Consider the following 24,003-nt stretch of genomic DNA (forward strand, 5'->3'; position numbering starts at 1 on the left):
CATCAGAAAGATTTGCTATAGCATACAGAAGCAGCCTGCAAAAGGAGGACTGATTTTCTTTAATTTTCCCTGCTCTTCTGACTGTGAATATATATATGTGTGTATATATTATATATATATATATATATATATATATATATATATATACACACACACATATGGAGAAGGGTAACTCGATTATGAAGTGATTTTTTTTGTGTACAATAATAATAATGTACATAATCTAATTCTGTATCGGAAGCCAACAAAAGAAAGTATACAATGGAAGAAAAGATTAGCTTTGTGAAATTCCACATTGTATTTTGACAATACTATGCTGGATTATCAGGAGCCAGATTAAAGAAATTTAGCTGTGTTTTACACAATGTATGAATACATGTTGGATATTCTCTTTAGCAGATACCTGTGTGCTCTGTGTCTAGTTATCATATGTTTATGTACAGTATTTAATTATAATACTATGGGACAGAGCACTCAAACAAAGTTGGCACTTTCCTGTAGTATCAAGGTTCAGTGGTGGTTTATTGCTGTAATGCAGTAAAGGGTTTCCTTTTCAGCCATCTTTTTTACTACAGAAAAATACTGCAAAATTCCAGTATTGTGCAGTATACAATGCTCCACACGTAGAAGATAACTGCAGCACTTGTTTGGAAAATGTAGGTGTTCTCACTATAGTTTTTTTTTTCTCTCCACATTGACAGAGGCTGCATTCACACAATCCTAACGATGTCCGTGCAGGCCTTGCTAAACCATAATCGAGCTGTGTAATAGGCTCAGTAAACAAGTGCTGATGTAGCTGATTGGCGTTTGTTTACAATATTGATCGGGCTGTCATTGGCCTGTCTAATAGGACCCTTAGGATCCATTTACACAAAAAGATTATCTGACAGGTTGTCTGCCAAAGATTTGAAGCCAAAGCCAGGAATGGATTTGAAAAAAAGGAAAAATCTCAGGTTTTCCTTTGTGACCTGATCTCGGTTTATAGTCTATTTCTGGCTTTGGCTTCAAATCTTTGGCAGCTAATCTGTCAGATAATCTTTCTGTGTAAATGGACCCTTAGGCTCTGTGACCACCGTTGTCATGGCTTTCATTACAACAGAAGCCATGATGAAAATTAAATACTTGACACTATGATAGGCTAAAAGGGGTTGGCCACTTTATAGTAAAATAGGTCAGTACAAAGTATTAGTAAGTGTGCTCAATGTATATACTGACAGCAGCTCCCTGTGTACCTCATAGAGCTAATATCAGACTCCCCTTCACCAGGCTGGGCTGCCCTGCTCGGTTTTGTTTCAGTCCATAAAATGGCTGACATGGAGGAGCATGTGACCATGCCCTGTCCACTGTGTTCTCCATAGACATATACAGGCTCAGTGGTGGACACTGGGGGGCGGGGCCTGGTCACATGCTCCTCCATGTAAGCAATCTTATGGACCAAAACACCACAGAGCAGGGCAGCTCTGCCTGGGAGAGAGGTATGTGATATTAGCTCTATGAGGTACACAGGGAGCTGCTGTCAGTATATACAGTGAGTACACTTACTAATACTGTACACTGAGCAATTTTACTATAAAGTGGGCAACCCTTTTAACATTGGGGGGGGGGGGGGGGGCTGCTAATAAAAAGGGATTCACCAAAGTGGACAACCCTTTTAGGATTAAAAAAAAAATAATAATTACCTATGTGCAACTGTAAACTTTCAGAGACAACTGTGTCTCCATTCTTGCCATTGAAGAGGATACCAGTGGTCAGACCTCCAGATAAGGATAATAAACAGGGATAGGAATACCCCTTTAAGCTAGTTATATATGTAAAACAGTAATCACGTATGTTGTGTGTGAGTGAAAAACCAGCACCAATGAGCCTTAATATAATGTCAATTAAAACCCTCTCTCCATTTGAAGGCTATGCTCCCACAACAGGATTGTAGTGGTAAAAGGCAGCGGTCAGTTAATATCGACTGCTGAAAATAATTATTATGAACATTATTTGTGGCCGTTAATATTAACAGACGTCCGCTTGTCCACTGGCCACAATGTGAGCCTGGTTTTGTTCACAAATTTGGGAGCTAAGTACTTTAGGAGCAGTTTCCAAGATATATCACTTGGTTTATTACTTATACTACTGAAAAATAAATACACACTTATGGGGAGGTCAGAGATGAGAGCTTTGGATGAATCAGATTTCAGCTGACAGCAATGTTAGGTGCATAGCAGACTAAATGTAAGCACTAACCTTGTTCAGCTTCTTCCCTCCTATCTATATAATTGTAGAGAACCAATGATCCAAGTAGAATCAGCAACTTATTTTTTTATTGTTGTACTGTATTTGCAGTGTATGGATATTATCTCTTTATTGTGATACAATGTCCTGATTCTTTAGTTTTGGCCACGGATGCTTATTGAAATCAAGCTGGCAATAACAAAGAGATTTCCCATTGGTTGACTGTATTGCCAGTGTTTTTTAAATGTGCGTTTATTGTGTCTGTGAGTGTATAAATCCGGGTGATTCTCAAAAATGAAACTTGATTTACTGTATATCATAAACGGTTCCCTTATATAATATTATTATTGCAATCGAGAAGTGCTTTAATAATAAATACAGGGCTGATGCTCCCCTCCAGGCTTTAAACAGAAGGGCCATTTATGGTAGCCTATATCCTGCAAATGGACTGCACACAAAGACTGTCATGACCCCTGTCAACACACCATAACCCATTACGGCTCATAGAAGATTGACGTGGGGAGGTCCTGCTCAAATAATAGAAAATCAAATCCCTAATCCAACATTAAAGTGTAACTTCTGCCAAGAGTGTATAGAGGTGTGAGGCATGGTGTTGGGTGCTGGGGGATTGCCAACATGCCAAGGCCAGGATGCAGGGCTCTGGCTCTGTTGGGTAAATCTGATTAAGAAAACCTTGCTATAACCCCTCCTACAGAGCTGGATTTATGTAATTACATTTTTACAAAAGTTATTTCCCAAATATGCTTGCCCTATAAGACATTGCCGCATGGACTGGCAGGAGTCCACATAACAGTAAAAAAAATATAGTTATGAGGGTTGCAAAGTTTTCAAGTCTCCCTAATTATTATAATAGGAGCTGCGCAGCAAGGCGCCTATACTAAATAAGAAAGCCTAAGAGATTAAGGCTTCTTCTGCCAGACAAGTGCTTTTAGGAAAAAAATATAAAACATGTATTTGATAAAATGTACAGAAATGATTCAGCCCTGCAACAGGAGGTAAGTCTATGGCTAAGGCGATGTTCATTTTATCTTTGTGACATATGTTTAGTCTATACACCAGGAAAGCTCCTGAAATACATGCTTAACAAGTCCATAGGGCTACAGTAGCCGATAGAGACAAAACGTTGTCTCCTTGGCCTAGTCTGGCAGTTATACATCGGTGTGCTGCTAGTAAAGAGGTACAGAAGTGGACTACACTATCCCATAAAATCACTAATACTTAAAGCGCGACTCATTTATTTATTTATTTTTTTGCAGAAATCAGTAGTATAAACAATTTTAAGAAACTCTATATATAATAGGTTTTATTAGCCAAAAAAGCCTCTTTCTGTACTCAAGAAGCAATTTCCAAGCCTCCCCCCCTCACTTCTTCTCTTTGCATTATCAGGCAAATCCGTCTTCATTACAGAGAAGCCAGTGAAGACGGGTTCTGCTGTGTCCATTATATCTTATGGAGGGGGGAGGGGCCGAGGGAGATGAGTGAGCAGGAAGGGGAGACATGAAGGTCAGCTGTTTGTAGACTGTCTGGGCACCTAAAACGCTGGATTCAGCAATGAGAAAGGTCAGTGCTTATTTAGGGATTTGCTGAGAGAAGATTGCAGGGTGTTGTGCTGTGCAAGACTGCTCCGTGCTCAGTCACTCCTAACAGCCCCTCCCCTTTCCATAGACATAATGGACACAGAAATCCTGCTTCATCTGAAGTGAGAGGGAAGGTAGGAAAACAGCTTGTTGAGTACAGAAGGAAACTCTTGTTAAATAAAACCTATTACAGAGTTTCTTAAAATCGCTTGTACTATACATATTTATTGTTTTCAGAAAAATGACCCTGAAATGACAGTTACGCTTTAAAAAAATGAATGGGAAGAGCACATGACATCAGCCCTGTGCTAAATGCAGACAACAGCAGTGGGCTTTCTTAGCAATATTAGAAGCAGCAGAACAGCCAGCTATGTAAAGGAGTTGCACACACTGTACAGTAAAATGTTGGAGATTTTTAATCATTTTAAAAATTGTCTAATTATGTAACCAAAGGAGCAATAAAAAGAAACGCAAAATTGTTCACAGCCAATAATGACATTGTTGGTTTAACACCATGTACAAATGGTCTGATTAGGAAATTGTTGGAAGTGGACAAACCCACTTGTGGAAGACTACCCTATATTAAAGCCTATCTGTCACCACATTCGATGACCTGGCTGGCGGTAATGCGGCAAACTCCTGTGCTAACTGCAGACAACAGCAGCAGGCTTTCTTAGCAATATTAGAAGCAGCAGAACAGCCGGCTATGTAAAGGAGTTGCACACACTGTAAAGCAGCAAAATGTTGGAGATTTTTAATCATTTAAAAAATTGTCTAATTATATAAGCAAGGAGCAATAAAAAGAAAAGCAAAATTGTTCACAGCTAGAGATGAGTGAACCTGGAGCATGCTCGAGTCGTTTTGAACCCGAACTTTTGGCAATTGATTAGCGGTGGCTGCTGAAGTTGGATAAAGCCCTAAGGCTATGTGGAAATCATGGATATAGTAATTGGCTGTATCCATGTTTTCCAGACAACCTTAGAGCTTTATCCAAGTTCAGCAGCCCCCGCTAATCAAATGCCGAACGTTCGGGTTCTGATCGACTCATCTCAGCTCATCTCTATTCACAGCCAATAATGACATTATTGGTTTAACACAATGTAAGAATGGTCTGATTAGGAAATTGTTGGAAGTGGACAAACCCACTTGTGGAAGACTACCCTATATTAAAGCCTATCTGTCACCACATTTGATGACCTGGCTGGCGGTAATACGGCAAACCCCATTTAATTTCAATAGGGGTCATACACATTACCATCATGGCATGGTGATCTCTATGGATATCCAAACTTCTGGCCGCCGAGTGGAATTTACCACCAATTGGGTCAACAGACACAGTGACAGGTATGCTTTAAAATCTAGAATAATGTATAATACCACTGTGCCATAGCTAAACTCCATAGACATTCTGGATTATCGGATGTCAAAAGGAAGGATGTAGAAGGATTCACTGTATAATGAAAGGTTCATCAAACAAATATACCGCTAGCATGTCATTAACCGATACTGCAGTAACCAGAGAGATATCATTGAGGTTTATTTCACATAACACAGGAGTATCATATGAAATATATACAAATTAAAGGAGCGTTATATGGGTGTGCATATTATAACTAGAAAGACACAGAAAAAGTGACCCTGAAATAACATGGTCTCTGATATATGGCTTCCAGCACAGAATTTTTGACAAGTGGACATGAGCTAATTGGGAGGAAGCCATCATACGAGTATACAGTAAGAAGGAGTGGGAAAACGTAGAAAATCCGTGTAATGTTACTTAATCCCAAGCTAATATTCTGTCATGCTTCAGGAAGACGATCAATGCAATATCAATCTGATCTATATGTTAAGCTGCTGAGCTGCAGAGAAGTGCTCTAATACCTTTTCTAGCCATCAATATGTAGACAGGAACTTTCTTTTTCGTTTGCAAAAATAAAATACTATAAAATAGTAGGAACTGGGGTTGGGGATATGTGTTCTTTTGGTGCATATTTAGCAAAGAATGGCAAAAACACAGACAACATGACCCCAACAATTGCAAGCATGTAGCCCCATCCAATCTGACAGTCTCCTGCATAGTATATACTTGAGTTCTCACAGTACTTTTTTACAGTAGCTGAGTTGAGGCCAAAAGGGTAGACCAAGAGTCCTGATGCCATGATGAACACTGCGAATACAAACAGAGAAAAGCAAGTGTAAATGCCATGTAGGGTTAACATAATACTGTGCACACGTGAGTATATACTTAAAGAGAATCTGTAAACTGCATTATTTATTGGTAGATTATTCAGTAAGATCAGCCTTGGAGCATTCATCACTCAATCATATGATGTCATGTGGCTGATGAGTTACAAAACAAATAACAATAGATAGGATAACATTTGTTTCACCAAACTTGTCCATGAGCAATGTCTAGGATTGAAGCTCAGTCTATAATTGTACAATAACCCGTATTTATACACACATTTCATTGTCAGTCCATGTAGTTAGACATACTGTACCTGTCTAGACAGTACGGTACTGAGTTTCATGTCCTGTATGCCCATATTGCACATTATCACTTTATTACATGTCTGTTCACTTTAAGCAATAAGCAGCTTTTTGACTGTCAGATATGGAATAATGAGTATTATATGATCATAATGATTGCACCATGGAATGCACATTTACAGTATATAGGCTGGTATATGGTTATATAGTCATTCTATTGCTATACTGAGAAATAATATACTGAGAAAAGAAGGACTTTACAACTTTGTTTTCCAGAATAAAAAAGAGGGAGGAAAGTGTATATATTATATATATATTTGTAGGCCATTCTGCATTATGAATAAGACCAGGATCTATTCTATAGTTTTACCAGTTTCCCTTATTTTTTCCTACAAATAATTATTTTCCATGCTCTTTTCTTCCAAGTATTGCTGGTCAGACCTCCACACTAACATGGAAAGTCAATGGAAAGGAAACACCTTCAATTACATCCAAAGAAATCTCTGAGGTTTCAGTCTGCGCTGTTTCCTGTTGGTAGAGATGTCTGCTCTTATTTATGAGGTTTACTTGTACATTCTGTTTCCCAGCTAGAATAATGCTGATCCAAGTACAGCAGATTTCCAATGCATAATAGTGATCCTCCTAGTGTGGACTCCAGGGACTGCAACCACAGAGAGGTTAACTGTTAATTTACTAACATACCACAGAATCTATGTCTGGAACCACTTACTTACATAAAGTATGATACGAGGTTTGATGCTTTGTTATATGACCCCCTATTTAGCAAACATTTAGAAACTTGCTACCAATATCCACTTGTTCTGCATGCATCTTTTTTACCCTTTAGGTCTGCACTTGCTTTAACAGCATTCTAGAAACACTGGTGGTTTTTGTTTTTTTAGTTCAACACATTGGTTAATTGCTTGACAGTATTTTGTTACTCCCTGCAGTATCACAGAGATCCACATGGTGGCAGCAATACACAAGATTGGAGTTTTAAAACATAAGTTTTGTCTGAAAGTTGTCTGTACTTTTAAATTGTATATTTGTTTTTAGCCGTAAATTTAAAGGGGTTATCAAGCGCTACAAAAACATGGCCACTTTTCCCCCTCTCTTGTCTCCAGATTGGGTGGTGTTGTGAAACTCAGTTCCATTGAAGTAAATGGAGCTTAATTGCAAATCACACCTGAACTGGAGACAACAGTAGGGGAAAAGTGGCCATGTTTTTGTAGCGCTGGATAACCCCTTTAAAAGGACAAATTTTAGCCATTTGTTATTACAGTAGGCAAACTAAGAACATACAGTGATTATAAAGGAACCTGTCCCCAGGTTTTTGGCTCATTTGTATCTTTTCATGCCACATTGCATAACAAATGCATGTGCTAGATCCCTGTGCAGTATGAAGTGTGTTTGGGTAAAACACCTGAGTGATTTTCGCTTGACAGAAATAAAATTCTAATGACTCATCCTAAGCAATTACTTTGTATAGAATACTGTTTGTTCTGCGGGCTGCACTGTTACATTATATCACTGGAAGAAAATGAAACAACATTGTTATGTGTTTCACACAGTTTGTTACTGCAGAGAGCAGTTATGTGAATCAAGTCTAAAAAGTATGGACCCTGCAGAACAAGGGTAACTAATTTCTGGCCTGTGTGAGTCTAGCAACTGGGAAAACAGGATATATTCAGTCCTTAGGTAAAGGAACTTTACTCTCACTTTGTATACATCTCTTAAGAAGAAGAATGACTTGTAATTAGAGATGAGTGGATTTACAGTAATAGCGAAGCAAATTACTTTATCTCTGCAATCCACTCATCAGCCAGCTGCTGTTCAACTGACATGCCTGCTGGGAAAAGCTGGATCCAGTCCTGCGAAACTTCTGCCAGTGGCACAAAGTGGCACTGAGTTATAAGGCAGCAGGCCGATGAGCAGATTTCAGAGATAACAAGCCCTTCGCTTTATTATTACTGTAAATTCATTTATCTCTACTTGCAATGTCTGGAGGTTGTTACATGTGACTACAGGGTGAAGACCAACCCCATGCTTACAAATTGGTGTAATGTGATTATCACTTTGGTAGGCAGGTCAATGCAAAAATCTGCCATCAAAATGATGTTGGTGCAGATACAATATTTAATTTTGAGCAATGAATTGGGCAATTCTAACCGACGAAATAAAAAAAAACAAAAACAAAAAACAAACATTGTGCATTTAGTAATGGGGAAGAAATAATAAGGGGTTGGCCACTTTATAGTAAAATCCAGTGAGAAAGACAGAATCTGGTTCTGTTGCTAGTTAAGGGTTCATAAACATAATACTGTCCTATAATAAGACTGCTATATAGAGCTGTGCTCAAAAGTGTACATACCCCAAAATAAATTTTTGCTTTCTTATCCCTTTTTCAGAGAATATGAATCATAACACAAAAACTTTTTTCCACTCGCGTTAGTGGTTGGGTGACGCCATTTATTATCAAACTACTGTCTTTTCTCTTTTTAAATTATAACAACAACCAAAAACATCTAAATGACCCTGATCAAAAGTATCAATGACAGCTTGAAGTCTCTTGTGGTAGTTGAAGGCTCTTTAATTTCTCAGATGGTAAAGCTGCCCATTCTTTTTGGCAAAAAGCCTCCAGTCCCTGTAAATTCCTGGGCTGTCTTGCATGAACTGTGCGCTTGAGATCTCCCCAGGGTGGTTTAATGATATTGAGGTCAGGAGGCTGAGATGGCCTCTCCAGAACCTTCACTTTGTTCTAAAATTAATAATGCCAGTGAGCAGTGTTCAAACTGTGATTAACAAATGAAAAATCAGGGGCTCTGTAAAAACCAAACCACAGTCAGGTAGACCAACAACAGCCAGGAAAATTGTTCCGGAAGCAAAGAAAAACCCACAAACAACATCAGATGAAATACAGGACTCTCTGAAAACTAGCAGTGTGGTTGTTTCAAGATGCACAATAAGGAGGCACTGGAAGAAAAATAGCTGCATGGTTGAGTCACCAGAAAACTGCCATTAGGGTACGTTCACACTTACCGGATCCGCAGCTGATTTTCTGCTGCGGATCTGCAGCAGATCCACAGCAGATTTCATTTAGATAACTGAACACAGCATCAAATCTGCACCAACAAATCCGCTGCGGATTTGCTGCAGATCCTGTAGGTGCGTAAATGCCACAAAGTATCTCGCCTACAATACGCCAAACAGCACAGCCTGAAAACTTCGGAAATAAGGTCATTTGGAGTGATGAGACCAAAATCAAATTTTTTGGCCACAGCCAAAAACGTTAGATTTGGAGAGGTGGCAACAAGGCCTATGAAGAAAAGAACACCATTCCTACTATAAAGTATGGAGGTGGGTCGCTGATGTTTTGGGTATGTGTGAGCTACAAAGGCACAGGAAACTTGGTCAAAGTTAAAGTAAAGATGAATGCAGCACGTTATCAGCAAATACTAGAGACAAATTTGCACTCATCAGTCTGGAAGCTGCGCATGGGACGTACTTGGACGTTCCAACATGACAACAATCCAAAACCAGGGCCATGTTGACCTGTCATTGGCTACAGCAGAACAAAGTGAAGGTTTTGTAGTGGCCATCTCAGTCTCCTGATCTCAATATCATTGAGCCACTCTGGGAAGATCACTCTGGGAAGACAACCAGGAATTTACAGAAACTGGAGGCTTTTGCCAAGAACAATGGGCAGCTTTACCATCTGAGAAAGTGAAGAGCCTCATCCACAACTACCACAAAAGATTTAAAGCTGTCATTGATGTTAGAGGTACATGTTAGATAATACACGGTATTAAGAACTGGGGTATGTAAACCTTTGATCAGGGCCATTTGGACTTTTTGGTTGTCATAATGATTTAAAAAGAGAAAACACAGTAGTTTGGGCCTCACTCAACCAGAAGTGGAAAAAAGTTTTTCATATTCTCTGAAAAAAGCAGAAGAAAGCAAAAATATCTACCTTGTCTAGTAATCTTCTATGTAAAGACGAGACAAGAATAGATTATAATATGATCAGAAGGGTCTGTACAATGCGTCCATTCTGCACAACAGCTTCTGTTCAGCACATCCCAGACGAGCAACCAGGAATCTGCCACATTCTTGGCCATTCCCCAGTAAATGGAAGAGTTTGCCAATAGTCTGTGCCTTCATCTGGAACATGTTACAGCAAGACGCAAACAGAGGCAGTTGTACTGCGCATATTTCACCTGTCATCACAATCACATCATCCTCCTAATAATTATTAGATCTGTCATTCTCGGCTGTCATCGGTGTTTGCACTTGTACGATGCCAGAGTTCAAAGCAAAGCAAATACTGTAAGAAGACCACAGACGCTTTAATGTGGGCAGATTGTGATACTGTAGGAACCCATGAGGATTGTTCATCTGAACTTGGCAGTGGCCACACACAGTTAGCACCAGCTTCTATTCTCTCCATCGTACAGAATGAGGCTTACTGTATAATATTATATTATGAAACAAAACATCTACCTGACCTAAATACTTGTGGTTTCATCATGTGGTTCCATGTTCAACTTTAATCAATTTTATTGTATATTTATAATAAAATTAATAAATGAGATAATTTTGCAGCTAAACAGTTAGGGAAATTGTAGGGAATAAAAAGCCATGGTATTCTTATCCGTCATTGTCCTTTTCACGGATCCCAATCTAACCACTACCATCACTCATAAATAGTATCCAACTATCAAGTATCAGTCCAGATGCAGCATAGATACAATGCAAAACCCAAGAGATATCCGACGTGTTTCTGGTGTATTCTTATTCATGGTGATGAGTAATGGTGTGTGTTGGCACTGGAGCTATCTCTTATGTTTTTGCACTGTATCTATACTCTGGACAATAAAAGCTGATATATTTTGTAATAAAGCTGCATCACTGGATTCTATTTAAAGTATGTTGTGCCCAGTCACTCTATATATTACACTTAGTTCTGCGCAGTGCTGGAGGCATCCCAGTTACCTAAGGTTTAATGGGTTCTTGCTAGATAAAGGATCATTTACTAACTACACAAATGGTGGAATAAGGAGCAGCATTACCCGCACATGACAAAAGAGCGATGAAAATTACCACCACCTTAAAACCCCTTACTCAGGGGTGGCACAATTTACCCTAATAGCAGCTGGATAGACAATAATGTTTTTAATAGTCTGTTTTCCACATTTCCTGCCATCCTTTTGTATGCCCCATTTTCCCCCATCCACTTCTCAGGCCTTATATGTAGAAGGGTTATGTGATTCCTACTGCCCCTCTCTCTAATAGTGCAGTAGGCAGCTGCCTATCCTGCCTAGTCCCTGACCCACCCATAAACGAGGGACATAATCTTAAATTAAAGAACGGAATTAATAACACCACTGTGGCCTTGATACTATTATCAGAGGAAGAACACATGTATTTCTCTAAAGCGTGCCCGCTCTCTTTTCTATATCGTTCCATGTAGCTTCAGAAAGAATCAATATGATTTAATATTCTGCAATGTTCCTTAAGGTGAATGCATTTCATCACTGGCAAGGTTACAAAAGGTGGCAGCAATTCATCTGAATGGAAGAAGATGTAACTAGTAACTACACAATCACAAATATCCAAATAAATCACAGTGTGACACTGCTGTATACTCTGGGACAAGTGTCTTTTCTGGAGACGAAGCGGAGGAATAAAACGGCTGCAATTATTTCAGAATTGGAACACAAAACCAGTCAAACAGTATGCTGCAATACTAATGTAACCATCACCAGGAGTCATTGCGATCATATAGCATCCTCTGCAGCCAAACTACAACACTCACCTCGCCTGGAACTACAAATCCCATCCAATCATGCTGGATGAAGCTGGGTAGTTATACAAGCAGCAGGCCACCTACACTTATAGCAAAGACTCTGCAATGCTCTGTGATACAAGAAATGGCATTTAGCTGTTTTCTTGTAGATTTGCATAATGAATGTAATAATCCATTTTCTTGGCTAAGTAGATACGGTATGTACAAGACACAATTGACCTTGTTCTCTTCTATAGTGGACTGTTGGCCCCAGTACAAGAATACATAATGATGTGGAGTGCTATGCATATGAGTTGTATGTATGTACATTTTTTTTACCTCTCTTTCTATCTACCGTATATACCTGCTTATCCCACCTTTAGACCATAACACCAACAGAGAGTTCCACTATATAAAGCATATAGTGCCCCAGCTAGCGGGCTACCCCATATACTGTACCCCAGCATAGAGTGCCTGCATAAGTCTCCACACATCTTTACGACTCTCTCAGCAAAGAGATATGCCATAGGCTTCTCTGCAGCCAGCACCCTGCTCTGTACTAACAAGGGGCAATAACCCTGAAACAGCTATATGCTGATAGGTAAACACTCCTTCTGAAGAGTTGTCTGGCATGGCTTACGTTCCCAGTCATGTCCTTAGACTTCTTATCAGAGTTATACACTGAAATGAAGTGAAAGCTACTTCCAAAGGGAAGCATCAGAAAGCCGCTTTGCATACAGTTTCCCAGCGAGCCTACATGTGCTTCTGCCAAAAGGTGACAACACATAAACATTTACTAACTATATATGATAGCACTGTCATAGAGTACCTGATAGATAGTGCCATGCTAGTAATTTCCCTTAGATACTTGCATGTATAGTGCCCCAGTTATAATGCCTTGATACAAAGCACCTCCCTTCACGTACCATGCCTTCCAGAACACAATGACCTACAGTAAGAGCCCTATTGCATGTCTAGATATTTTACAAAAGTGAGAGCCAACCTGTCAGGTCAGCGCTCGCTTCCCCCTTGTTCCCCACTCATTGCACTGTACTATTACACGCACAGACAGCAAGTAGGGAACAGTGGAACGGGCCAGACAAACAATCCTTAGATCGATTGGGGGGCCCATTGAAATCATCCGCGGTCTGATGCCACTGCTCTTGGTCAGAGCGACACACTGCAGACCATCACTGATCTTTCAACATGTTGAAAGACCACCATCCACCAACATTGTGAATGTCGGCTAATTGTTGCCTAAAAACAACAACATATACAGCTGTACTCCGTGAAATATCCCTCAACCAATAAAAGGTAATTTTATTAATGCAAAAAAATTCTATGTCCACCTGCCCAATGGCCGCTGATCACAATTTCTCTGTCCATTTACCTTACCTGTAACCCCAGCTTATAAATTATGGGGGAAAAATGATTTTTTTTGTCCCTATTAAACATTGCTTTCTGTTGTATCAATTTTCAATGTATCAAAAAAGTTGGAATATTCTTTAAGTATGGAGATTACATCATTTTTTTTCTACCAGGGTTGGACTGCAGAAGGGCCCTATTATAAGCCTATAGGGCTCGCCAGACAAACAGGACAGAGATAGCTGTGAGACAGGGGGGTAAAGTTTCTCACCACTCGCCCTAATGATTGGTGGGGGTCTCAGCATTCAGTTGGGTCTATTGAGTCGACCAATTAAACCTTTTGACATGTCCCTGTGACATTTCATTATGACAGGGGGATTTTAAGAACCCCTATAAATGTATTCATATTCTGATTATAAATCTGACACCCACCCTTTCATCCATCCATCACACTGCAGATGACACTTATTCCTTGGTACAGAAGCCAGTGGCATTTAACATAAATGTCTTCAATCTCCTTACCATAAACCATCAACTCCATTCATCATCTGGAAATTATCAACAAGTCCCAATCCACCTTAGACCTGTGTAGTGACTCTGGAGCACATGTCCATCCCGTGTTCACAGCCAAGGGACGAGTAGCCATGCGGTTACCACAAGCTGTCTCTTGAAATTGAACAGAAAACCAACAAATAATATCCAAAAATACAGCATTATGATCAAAGGGATGGATTCCTATTCATCATGAGCTCAGGGCTGCGGAATCTCATTACGGCCTGTGGTGGAGCAGCCTTTGCCAGTAGATCATGTAAAAGTGATCAGTACTGTCTCCTCATTTCACGCTTCGGCTGCTGACATGTCATTTATCAGTATCTAGCGGCCAGTGGCAGGAATTTATTTTCACTGTATATCTCCTCCTACCCTTGACTTTTCTATTTATTACAGATCAGGTGCTTGTCTGAGCGCCAAGATCTTCATTGTCCATTACAAAATCCACAGAAATAAAACTATGCATTTCAGCTTGTTATAGAGCCGCAAGCCAAGAAATGTTCTTTTCCTATATAATGCGGTGTGAGCTGGCTATATATGAAGCCACATGACCTGTCATCCGTCGCCTGCGATAACCATGTCTCTTATCACTGCACTTTCATTAGGAGGTTATGTCAGTTTTAATGCATCAGGACCAAACACTGAGAAGGTAATAGTCTGTAATAATGTCTCCCTATTACACTGGGGCTCCCATACATGAGGCTTAAAACAGCTGAATATTCCTCTTTAAACAGAGGCAGGCACAGACAGCAGAGGGCCCACCTGCAAGAATCCTATATGATCCCTTTACTCTCGGATAGCTTAAAGGGGTTATCCAGCGCTACAAAAACATGGCCACTTTCCCCCTACTGTTGTCTCCAGTTTGGGTGGGGTTTTGAAACTCAGTTCCATTGAAGTAAATGGAGCTTAATTGCAAACTGCACCAGAACTGGAGACAACAGTAGGGGGAAAATTGGCCATGTTTTTGTAGTGCTGGATAACCCCTTTAACATAGAGCATTCTCCTCTTAAAGGGGGGCTGTCACTAGAGATGAGCAGACTTTTCGCATTTCTGGTTTGTGAGGACTAGAACGATCAGCGTCGGATTCCCACTGTCTGCCCGCTCCGTGCAGCGGGTGGATACCTTCTAAGGAACGCCTGGAAAACTGGGATACAGTCAATGCCAATGGCTGTATCCCAGTTTTCCAGGCGTTCCTTAGGAGGTATCCACCCGCTGCACGGAGCAAGCAGACAGCGGGAATCCGACACTGATCGTTCTGGTCCTCACGAACCAGAAATCCGAAAAGTCCGCTCATCTCTAGCTGTCACCTCTCCTGACATGTCTGCTGTAAGAAATACTTGCATTCCCCATGAAATATTTCTTATTGCTGTCCCTCAGTTACTCATTAACACATATGGATAACCTGACACGTTAGTTCTATTTTTTATGTCAAAGGTGCATTTCCCTTCATAATATGGCACTGGTAAATAGTAACACCTAGTTTTCAATTACACAGAGTAATGGCACAACACAGTAGTCTAACCAAAGGTTGTCCAGGGCAGGGCCGTCTTTCCCATTGGGCAGGGTAGGCGGCTGCCCGGGGGCCTATGACTCATGGGGGGCCCCAGTGGCAGCCGCCTACCCTGCAGAAAGGAAGGGAAGCTGATGAGCCACGCTGTGCCCCCCTCTCCCCAGTAAATTACAGGGCCGCACTACCCCAGCGCTCTCCTCTCCTCACATAAATAAGCTGCAGGGCCGGTCTGTGATGTGGGCGGCTGAAGCTCCCCCCTCCGTTAAGCCCCGCCCCCTTTGGACTGGTCCCATGGTCCTCCTGGCCCGGGACTTCCTGCCCCCAGCAGGCCTTGGGATGGTTATGTGTGGGGCCTCACAGCCCCCCCCCCCCCCCAGACTGCATGTATGGCCAGGTTTGCACTATGTAAAAACATGGCTAACATGTGTAAAGATTAATTATATATATATATATATGTAAAGATTATTTATATATATATATATATATATATATATATATATATATATATCTTTACACATGTTAGGCTTGGTTCCTATTTGTGTTTTTTTTTTTTCTGCTCCTGAGCATTGAAGGAGAGGAATGACCCCCCCCCCCCACAGATGCTGCAAAACTGCTCCAGATAGAAGGATACACACATACAGAACTATATGCATCCATACAGAACGATGCACACCCATACAGAACCATACAGTACAATATACACTCATACAGTACAATATACACCCATACAGAGCCATACAGTACAATATACACCCATGCAGAGCCATACAGTACAATATATACCCATACAGAGCCATACAGAACAGTATACATCCATACAGAACCATACAGTACAATATACACCCATACAGAACCATACAGTACAATACACACCCATACAGAACCATACAGTGCAATATACACCCATACAGAACAATATACGCCCATACAGAACTATACAGCACAATATACACCCACATGGGGCTGCACAGCACAAGGTTGGGGGGAGGGGGATGCGGGGACTTGATCTTCAGTCGGGGGGCCCAGTTCACAGCTGTGCCCAGGGGCCCATCTTTTTGTTAAGACGGCCCTGGTCCAGGGGTTAAAAGGGTTATCCAGCACTACGAAAACATGGCCACTTTTCCCCCTCTCGTCTCCAGTTCAGGTGCAGTTTGCAATTAAGCTCCATTTACTTCAATGGAACTGAGTTTGAAACCCCACCCAAACTGGAGACAAGAGAGGGGAAAAAGTGGCCATGTTTTTGTAGCGCTGGATAACCCCTTTAAGTTAAAGGGAATCTGTCAGCTGCAATTCACATTTCAAACTGCTGACACTGTTAGATAGCTGTTAGATCAGAGAGACACCTGGTACCTATCATATACTGTATCTGTTTGTGCTTCCAGAACACTAAAAAATTATTTTGTTATATAGTAAAAAGAGTCAAAGAGGCTTTCCTGAGCTCCTGAAGTGCAGCAAGTTGTAAAGGACGTATTTCGTGGCCCGATAAATTAATGTAAGCGAGCACTGATGTGCTAGACTGGCACTCACTTACTGAGCCCATATACAGCATGATAATTGTACAGCAAGGGCTGTGTGTGTGTATATGTATATCTATCTATCATTAGAGATGTCCGTGCAGCCTTTGCCTAATAAGTGTAATATATTAAACTTTGATACATTTATATTAAACTTTCAACCTCTCCGGGCTCCCTGATGTGCTGCTACCTTCGGCCCGCTCCCTGCAGTGTCTGAAGTGACAGACTGCTGGCCAGTGACTGGACGAGTTCTGTGGCCAGTAATTGGCTGAGCAGCCTGTCAGATCAAACACTGTGGGGAGTGGGCCGAAGCTGGCAGGACATCTGGGAGCCCCGAAAGGAATGTATCAGTTTATTATTATCTTTTTACTCAGTCGTCGTCGGTGTATTGCGATTACATGTACTGATATGTGCCTGGCAGTCTATGATTCTAGGTCAGGACCAAAAGATACGATCAGCTGATGATCATTGTCATGGGCCAATTGTCTATATTACACGGAGCGATAATCTTCCTGCTTTATCAGCTCCATGTAATAGGGCCCTAACTTGCAAATTCGCCTCCAGGTGTCAAGCAAGCAAGGGGGCAGACAGTAAGCATTGCCGTTTGCAGCCATTCAGGGCTGGAAAAGCCTCTTTGACTCCTGGTACCAGAGAATAAAACCATTTTTCTACGTCCTAAAAGTACAGATGGATATATGAAAGGTACAATGTGTCAGCATCTAACAATGTCAGCAGTTTGGAGAACATGAATTACAGCCAACAGATTCCCTTTAAAGGAGAAGTCCAGCGAAAATTGTTATTAAAGTATTGTATTGCCCCCCAAAAGTTATCCAAATCCTAAATAAACACTTATTACGGGAAATGCTTATAAAATGTTTCTTTCTCTGCACTTACTACTGCATCAAGGCTTCACTTCCTGGATAACATGGTGATGTCACGACCCGACTCCCAGAGCTGTGCGGGCTGTGGCTGCTGGAGAGGATGATGGCAGAGGGATGCTCAGTGTCCCTCCAGTGCCCTGTGCCCCTCAGTGTCCCCCTGCCATCATCCTCTCCAGCAGCCACAGCCCCCACAGCTCTGGGAGTCGGGTCGTGACATCACCATGTTATCCAGGAAGTGACATCACCATGTTATCCAGGAAGTGAAGCCTTGATGCAGATGGGAATACGCCTTTAAAGATCACAACTTAAATATTGGTTTGATGTAGTCCAACTGCTGAGACACCCATAAATCAAGAGAATAGGAGGAGGGGCACCCTGTCCCTCTAGTCCTATTGTAAATGAGTAGAACTGCAACATGCATGCCCAGCAATCACTCCACTCATGCAGTGGGAAAAGAACCCTCTGTGAATAACCCCTTTAAGACAGGTGGACACGCAACTTATCAACAAGGATGGTATTTTAGGAAAAAGCTGACCCTTTTTTCTAATGTCAGCAGGGTATTAGGCAATTACCTGTAAACTAGGGACAATAGAAGATGACTTGATATCAAGATGTGTTGGTCTGTACTGAGGTAGCAGAGCTGTGTTTCTAAAATAATTCAAACATAAATGATTCTATGGAGCAACAGGATATCTGAATTTTTGCCCAGAACTGCAGCTAAACCTACTAGTTTACTGATGCGCCTATCTCCCCTGTCGCAATCCAACATGCCTGATCCTTCTCTTACCTGAAGTCATTTTGTTAGTGGACAGTCAGGAGGCTGTCATACGCATTAGACAGTGGGCTGCTCTCCCCGCAGCATGAGTTGTACAAAGTTCCTGCTGCAACTCTCTCTGTATTCCTTACCAAGTATACTAGACTGGTCAGTGGGGAAAACACATTTACAGAGATCCTGCGGGCAGAAAAAGTGGAAGATTCTGCTAAACATAGAAGAAAAAGATCCCCTAGTCAGTCCCTATAAAGCGACCACCTAAGCTCCCCTTTACATTGGCCGAATATCTGCAACCAGTGTTGCTAGAAGCACCTATTCAACCGATATCGGCCAGTGTAAAAGCGATCAGCCGATGAGAGGGAAAACCATTGTTTATGGGCCGCACATCTCATTGTATAAACAGGGGATGTGCGGGGGATAGCAATGTATTTAAATGGCCACATGAACAGCACAACGATTGTTCATTCGTCCCAGCCGTCCAATTAGTTGTGTCATGTAAAGGTGTTTGTTTGAGACTGTGGACGCCCAAAGGTTGTTTGGTGTTTCATTTTTATAAAAGGGTATATGCTGGCAGCATATACAAAAAGATAGCCATTTTGGCATTAATTGGTTGCTTAATAGCTGCAGAAGGGGAGTCTTCTGGAACACTGGATGAAGCCAGAGGAATATGTAATAGCTATACAATGTCCCTGCCATGACCGCTATATGGGGCATGCAAAGTGGCTCTCCATTCTGGCTAATAGAGTGGGGTCGCAACTAGGTAAACTCCCTTCGCCATATGCTCTAATAGGACATACAGAAAAGCTTTGTCAAGACAACCCCTTTGATAGCTTCACACCATAGGTAAAACGGTCACGTTATACTTGTTGGCCTCCTTATACAAACTAGTACAGAACATGCTGGTGTTTCACACATGGCTGTGAGCTATGTATAGCTCCAACATAAAACCTAATTTTAAAGGAGGATGGAATTATGCCTCTTTACCACCAGGCATTTCTCTTAGCTTGCACATGACTCATCTGCTATTCCAGCAGCAGCGAAAAAATAGAGAAATGTATGGAGGGCAATGACGCATAATGTAAATTAAGATCCCGCCAGTATAAACAAATCATTCTTGTATTTTGTGCAAATGTGTCACGGGAATAAAAAATATACATATATAAAGCCATAAATACATTCCTCTGCAATTTCTGGGAAGAGACCAAAATATACGACGGAAGTAAAAATAGTTGCATCGACTCGTTCAACATAAAATCACCCAAACGGACATGAAAACGACCTATAAAACATGTGCTCCTCTGTCTGGTGTGGACCAGTGAATCACCAATTTGCATTTATATTGCATCATTCATCTATTTAATATGATAAACCATTAAAGAGACATAAGAACATGGAAGTAGGAACCTCTAAGGCATAAAGTCATTTTATACATCTCACATAATAAAGACTTGCACTAGATTATGGGGGAGAAAGGATGATGAAGGATAGGATGTAGACCTCACACGCAGCTAAAGATTAAGTAGGGATGAGAGAGAATTGTTTCTAAAAATATGGTACATGTCACCGTTAACCTAGTTTGCACAATTTGCTTGTGATTTCATTAGCAAGACAAGTGTTTGACCAACTACTGAACAAAGTTGGAAGTATATTGTGTAGGATTGGAGAACCTTGGGTCTGACAATGAAGGAAACCTCAACATCTATATAGAACATGCACGTGTCCACAGTTCTCTGCATTTTGAGCTGTCATCATTGTCAACATGTCCTACTTAAAATCTAACCGAGGCTCCGGAACCCGCTCGCCATTTTTATGACTCCTAAAAGGCAATGAGGCCAGACATGTCAACTTGCTTGGCTTTACCAGAAGGCACACTTTTAATACGCTCCCTCACATGGTCACCTGCTTATTATTAGTTTTAAATTGGATGACTGTCTCCCCGTATGCTGATCCAGTTGTTAAAATTGCTAATAAATCACAGCACTGGAGATGAAAAGAATCCACCTGGTCCTACTGGCAATAAACTGATCCGCCAAATCCATTGTTGCAGGACTGTTAGAACATGGGTCTAATAAAGCGAGGTGTGCTCTCCTTGGCACAATGCATCTCTGCTAGAAGCCATGGAGTTAATAAAATGTTAAATTGTATCACATTGCCAGGTTGGTGGGCATTATAAGTATGGGAGTTTGGGGACACTGAACGCCAGCTGCATAAAGACATGTTGGTAGTTAAGTGTCCTAAAAGCAGGGGACAAGTTCCTTTTAGGGTGTGTTCACATGTACAGGATCTGCAGGAGATTTGATGGTGCAGATTTGAAGTTGTTATCAGTTATTTAATTACATTGATATCTGTGCCATCAATTCTGCTGCGGATGTGCTCCATCAAATCTACTGCAGATCCTGTATGTCTAAATGCACCCTGAGGCTAGGTTAGGGTAGGAGTAAAAATGGACGTCTTAAAAAACAACGGACGTTATTTCTCAAATAGCGTCCGTTGTTATGAAATATGGCTGTTGTTTTTACAGTGTGAACCTAGCCTAAAACAGTATTTCTTGTACTTATAAATAAACAGAGCAGTGTCCAATTCCCTACAGCACCACTAGAGGAGAAATTAAGCATTACACTCTGTCCATTGTAAATCACCATTCTTGTCTCTACAACCAACCCTACGTAAGGATTCAAGCAGAAGTGCTTTAAGGTTCACAATCCAGATTACAATTATATAAAGAAGCATTCTTTGCCTATATTGTGCAGCACAGGCTATTAGAATAATGTAGAACGTGTTGTGTATGCCTCGTATGCTCACCTTTTTAGCTAATGTGGCAAGCATGGGTTTTCAGCTATGCTAATTCCAATTTCCACACTAGAAATGCTGTCCACATTTCCCATGAAGCCTCTGGCTTGCAGAGAGGAGATGCGGAGTCTCATCACTGCAATTCCCCTAATGAGATAAAGCTAATTCCCTGGCTGGACTCCAGCAGCCTAAACAGCTTAGATAGTATAAATGGGCTGGGGCCAGTTCACATTATATGCTCTTTCTTATTTAAAATGATTTGAATTACAATTGAATTTTATGAAGATTTTAAGCCTTCAGGTTGTGTTCATCGGCTCCATTTTACAGCATTTGTGACTTAATTTTTCCTATCCTGTTTTTGCAGCATTTTTTCCAAAACTGTGGTAAAAATAAGGAAGAGAATTTACTAACACCAGTTTATCACACACCGGCCATTTCCAGTTACTGTTCATTATGCAGATCTACTAATAATTGTGCAGCCCTGTGCTGCCAAAACGAAGCTTCACTAGCTGACACAATGAATTTCCCCCTGATGTGTTTTTATCATAGCTTGAGCAACTGAGGTAAAATAGTGTTAACTCATGAAAAAAAAATGCAGCAAAAACCATGCATGCTAATCCTATAGAGATAGCTGCAGATCATTCAGATAGAGCTGGGGAGGGGTCTGGGAGCTGCCATGAGGGATCTGATAGGTCATGATGTCATCCTGGTGTCCACAGGAAGTCAGCTGGCCCAGAACAGACTCCTTCCTGAGACACATAGCGCTGTGTAATTTTCTGGTGGTGTGAGTGATGGTCACATGACCCAGATACATTACTGAACTGTATTGGTGCGGCAGAGCTGACATGAAACAGATGGCACTTTAGGAATTGTGGCGGAGAGTGAATTATATGGGAAGTGCTATCTAGAGCAGTGCTTCTCAAACTGTGAGGCGCCCCCTAGTTGTTGGTGAGGCTGAGCTGGGAAGACAGTTTTCACAAAAGTAACTATGATCTGCACAGTCCTCCAAAATCTCAATTTTACCAACATTATTAATTTATTTTGTACTTGCTTTATTAGCATATAGAGCTTGGGAGACGGGTGAAAGCTAGCCCTAGCATTATTTTCAGCTTCTAAATGGACTTTCACCACAGATGGTGAGGCCCAGGCACTCTCTTGTCAGTCTGGTGAGGCCCAGGCATTGCCTTGGTCTGTTGGGTGAGGCTCCAGTAGAAATAGTTTGAGAAGCACTGGTCTAGAGAGTGTCTTGGTTAAAACCGTTCAAACCAACTATACTACTCCATATCAGATGATACTGCACAATAAACACTGCTACAGAATCACTCTGTACTTTAAAATCTAGTATGGAACAAGGTCAGTCTAGAGACTAGACTCTGCATTTTTCTTATTGTGTATTACAAAAATCTATGCACCCTTTTCTGCCAGTATTAAAAAAGTCAAGTGTTTCAGACAGGTCGTGTTCAGCCCCCCCCCCCCTACCAATTCACAAACTACAGTCCCTAAGCAATTCCACCATCTATGTGCTGCTAACAGATATAAGACAACACATTTTACGGCTGAATTAGAGATGTTCTCTACAGAACAATAACTCTCATCTGCTGGCAGCTAAAAAGCCAAGGAAACAGCTGGACAGAAGTGATAACGTATCTGCAGGCCCTCACATCTCGTCCCTTTGATAAATCTACAAGAAGCATAGCCTGTGAAGGGAAGCAGAACATTGATGTCATTTTCCCAGGGACTTGGAGGAGTCTGATGCAGAGAATATAAGAAGTGACCATTGCTTCTTCTGTAGACAGCATCCCACCTACTGTGAGGCTGATCTGACTGGAGTCATTCTCCACGGTGCGAGAGATAAGTGACAGTTAAATCGGCAGCTTACACTTCCACAGCCTGTTGTTACAGATGGGATCTCCTAGTAGACCATTGATTTTCTGTACATTGTTGCTTTTGCTATTTGCAAATTACCGGTCAGGGATTTACAATTACTGAACTTTGCAGGGAAATCTTGGAGAGAAAGCAACAAATGAAGGGAAAACAAGTCAATCAAAGTTTTGCAGACAACACAAGCGATGTATTTGGCTGTTTATAGACAAAAATAACGCTAAAAGGATCAAATACAATACACTAAGTAAACAGGACAAGTTTTAGTATCGGGTATAGACACTACCACATACATGGAGCTGTGCCAGATTAATGATAAACAGCAGATCGACGAGGGTGCTAGGAATTACCACCAATCTTACATTGAAAGCATATCCTAAACCACCTAACCAGTAGGAGATCATTACAGCTTACCAAATTACTGGTTATAAATTGTACTTAAAGTGACTTTGTACCCACAATCTAACCCCCAAAAATCGCTTGAACCTTTGGATAGCTGCTTTTAATCCAAGATTAGTCCTGGGGTCCATTCGGCAGGTGATGCAGTTATTGTCCTTAAAAAACAACTTTTAATCTTGCAGCCCTGTGTCAAATTGGCATGACCTACAGTATGTGTGCAATAGGATTGCTACACCCCTCCATCCC

The 24,003-nt window shown here is 41.1% G+C and overlaps 1 protein-coding gene across 1 annotated transcript in view; it reads right to left on the minus strand.

Moving 5' to 3' along the window:
* Positions 1-1,572: 1,572 nt before the first annotated feature.
* LOC138767886 (LHFPL tetraspan subfamily member 7 protein-like) overlaps positions 1,573-24,003 on the minus strand; it is a 139,954-nt gene continuing 117,523 nt past the window's right edge. The window contains exon 3 of the mRNA XM_069945751.1: positions 1,573-5,988. Within this exon, the coding sequence (XP_069801852.1) occupies positions 5,762-5,988 (227 nt within the window). The 3' untranslated portion in view covers positions 1,573-5,761. The remainder of the gene's footprint in view (positions 5,989-24,003) is intronic.

This window comes from Dendropsophus ebraccatus, chromosome 11 (assembly GCF_027789765.1).
Source record: "Dendropsophus ebraccatus isolate aDenEbr1 chromosome 11, aDenEbr1.pat, whole genome shotgun sequence".
NCBI lineage: Eukaryota > Metazoa > Chordata > Amphibia > Anura > Hylidae > Dendropsophus > Dendropsophus ebraccatus.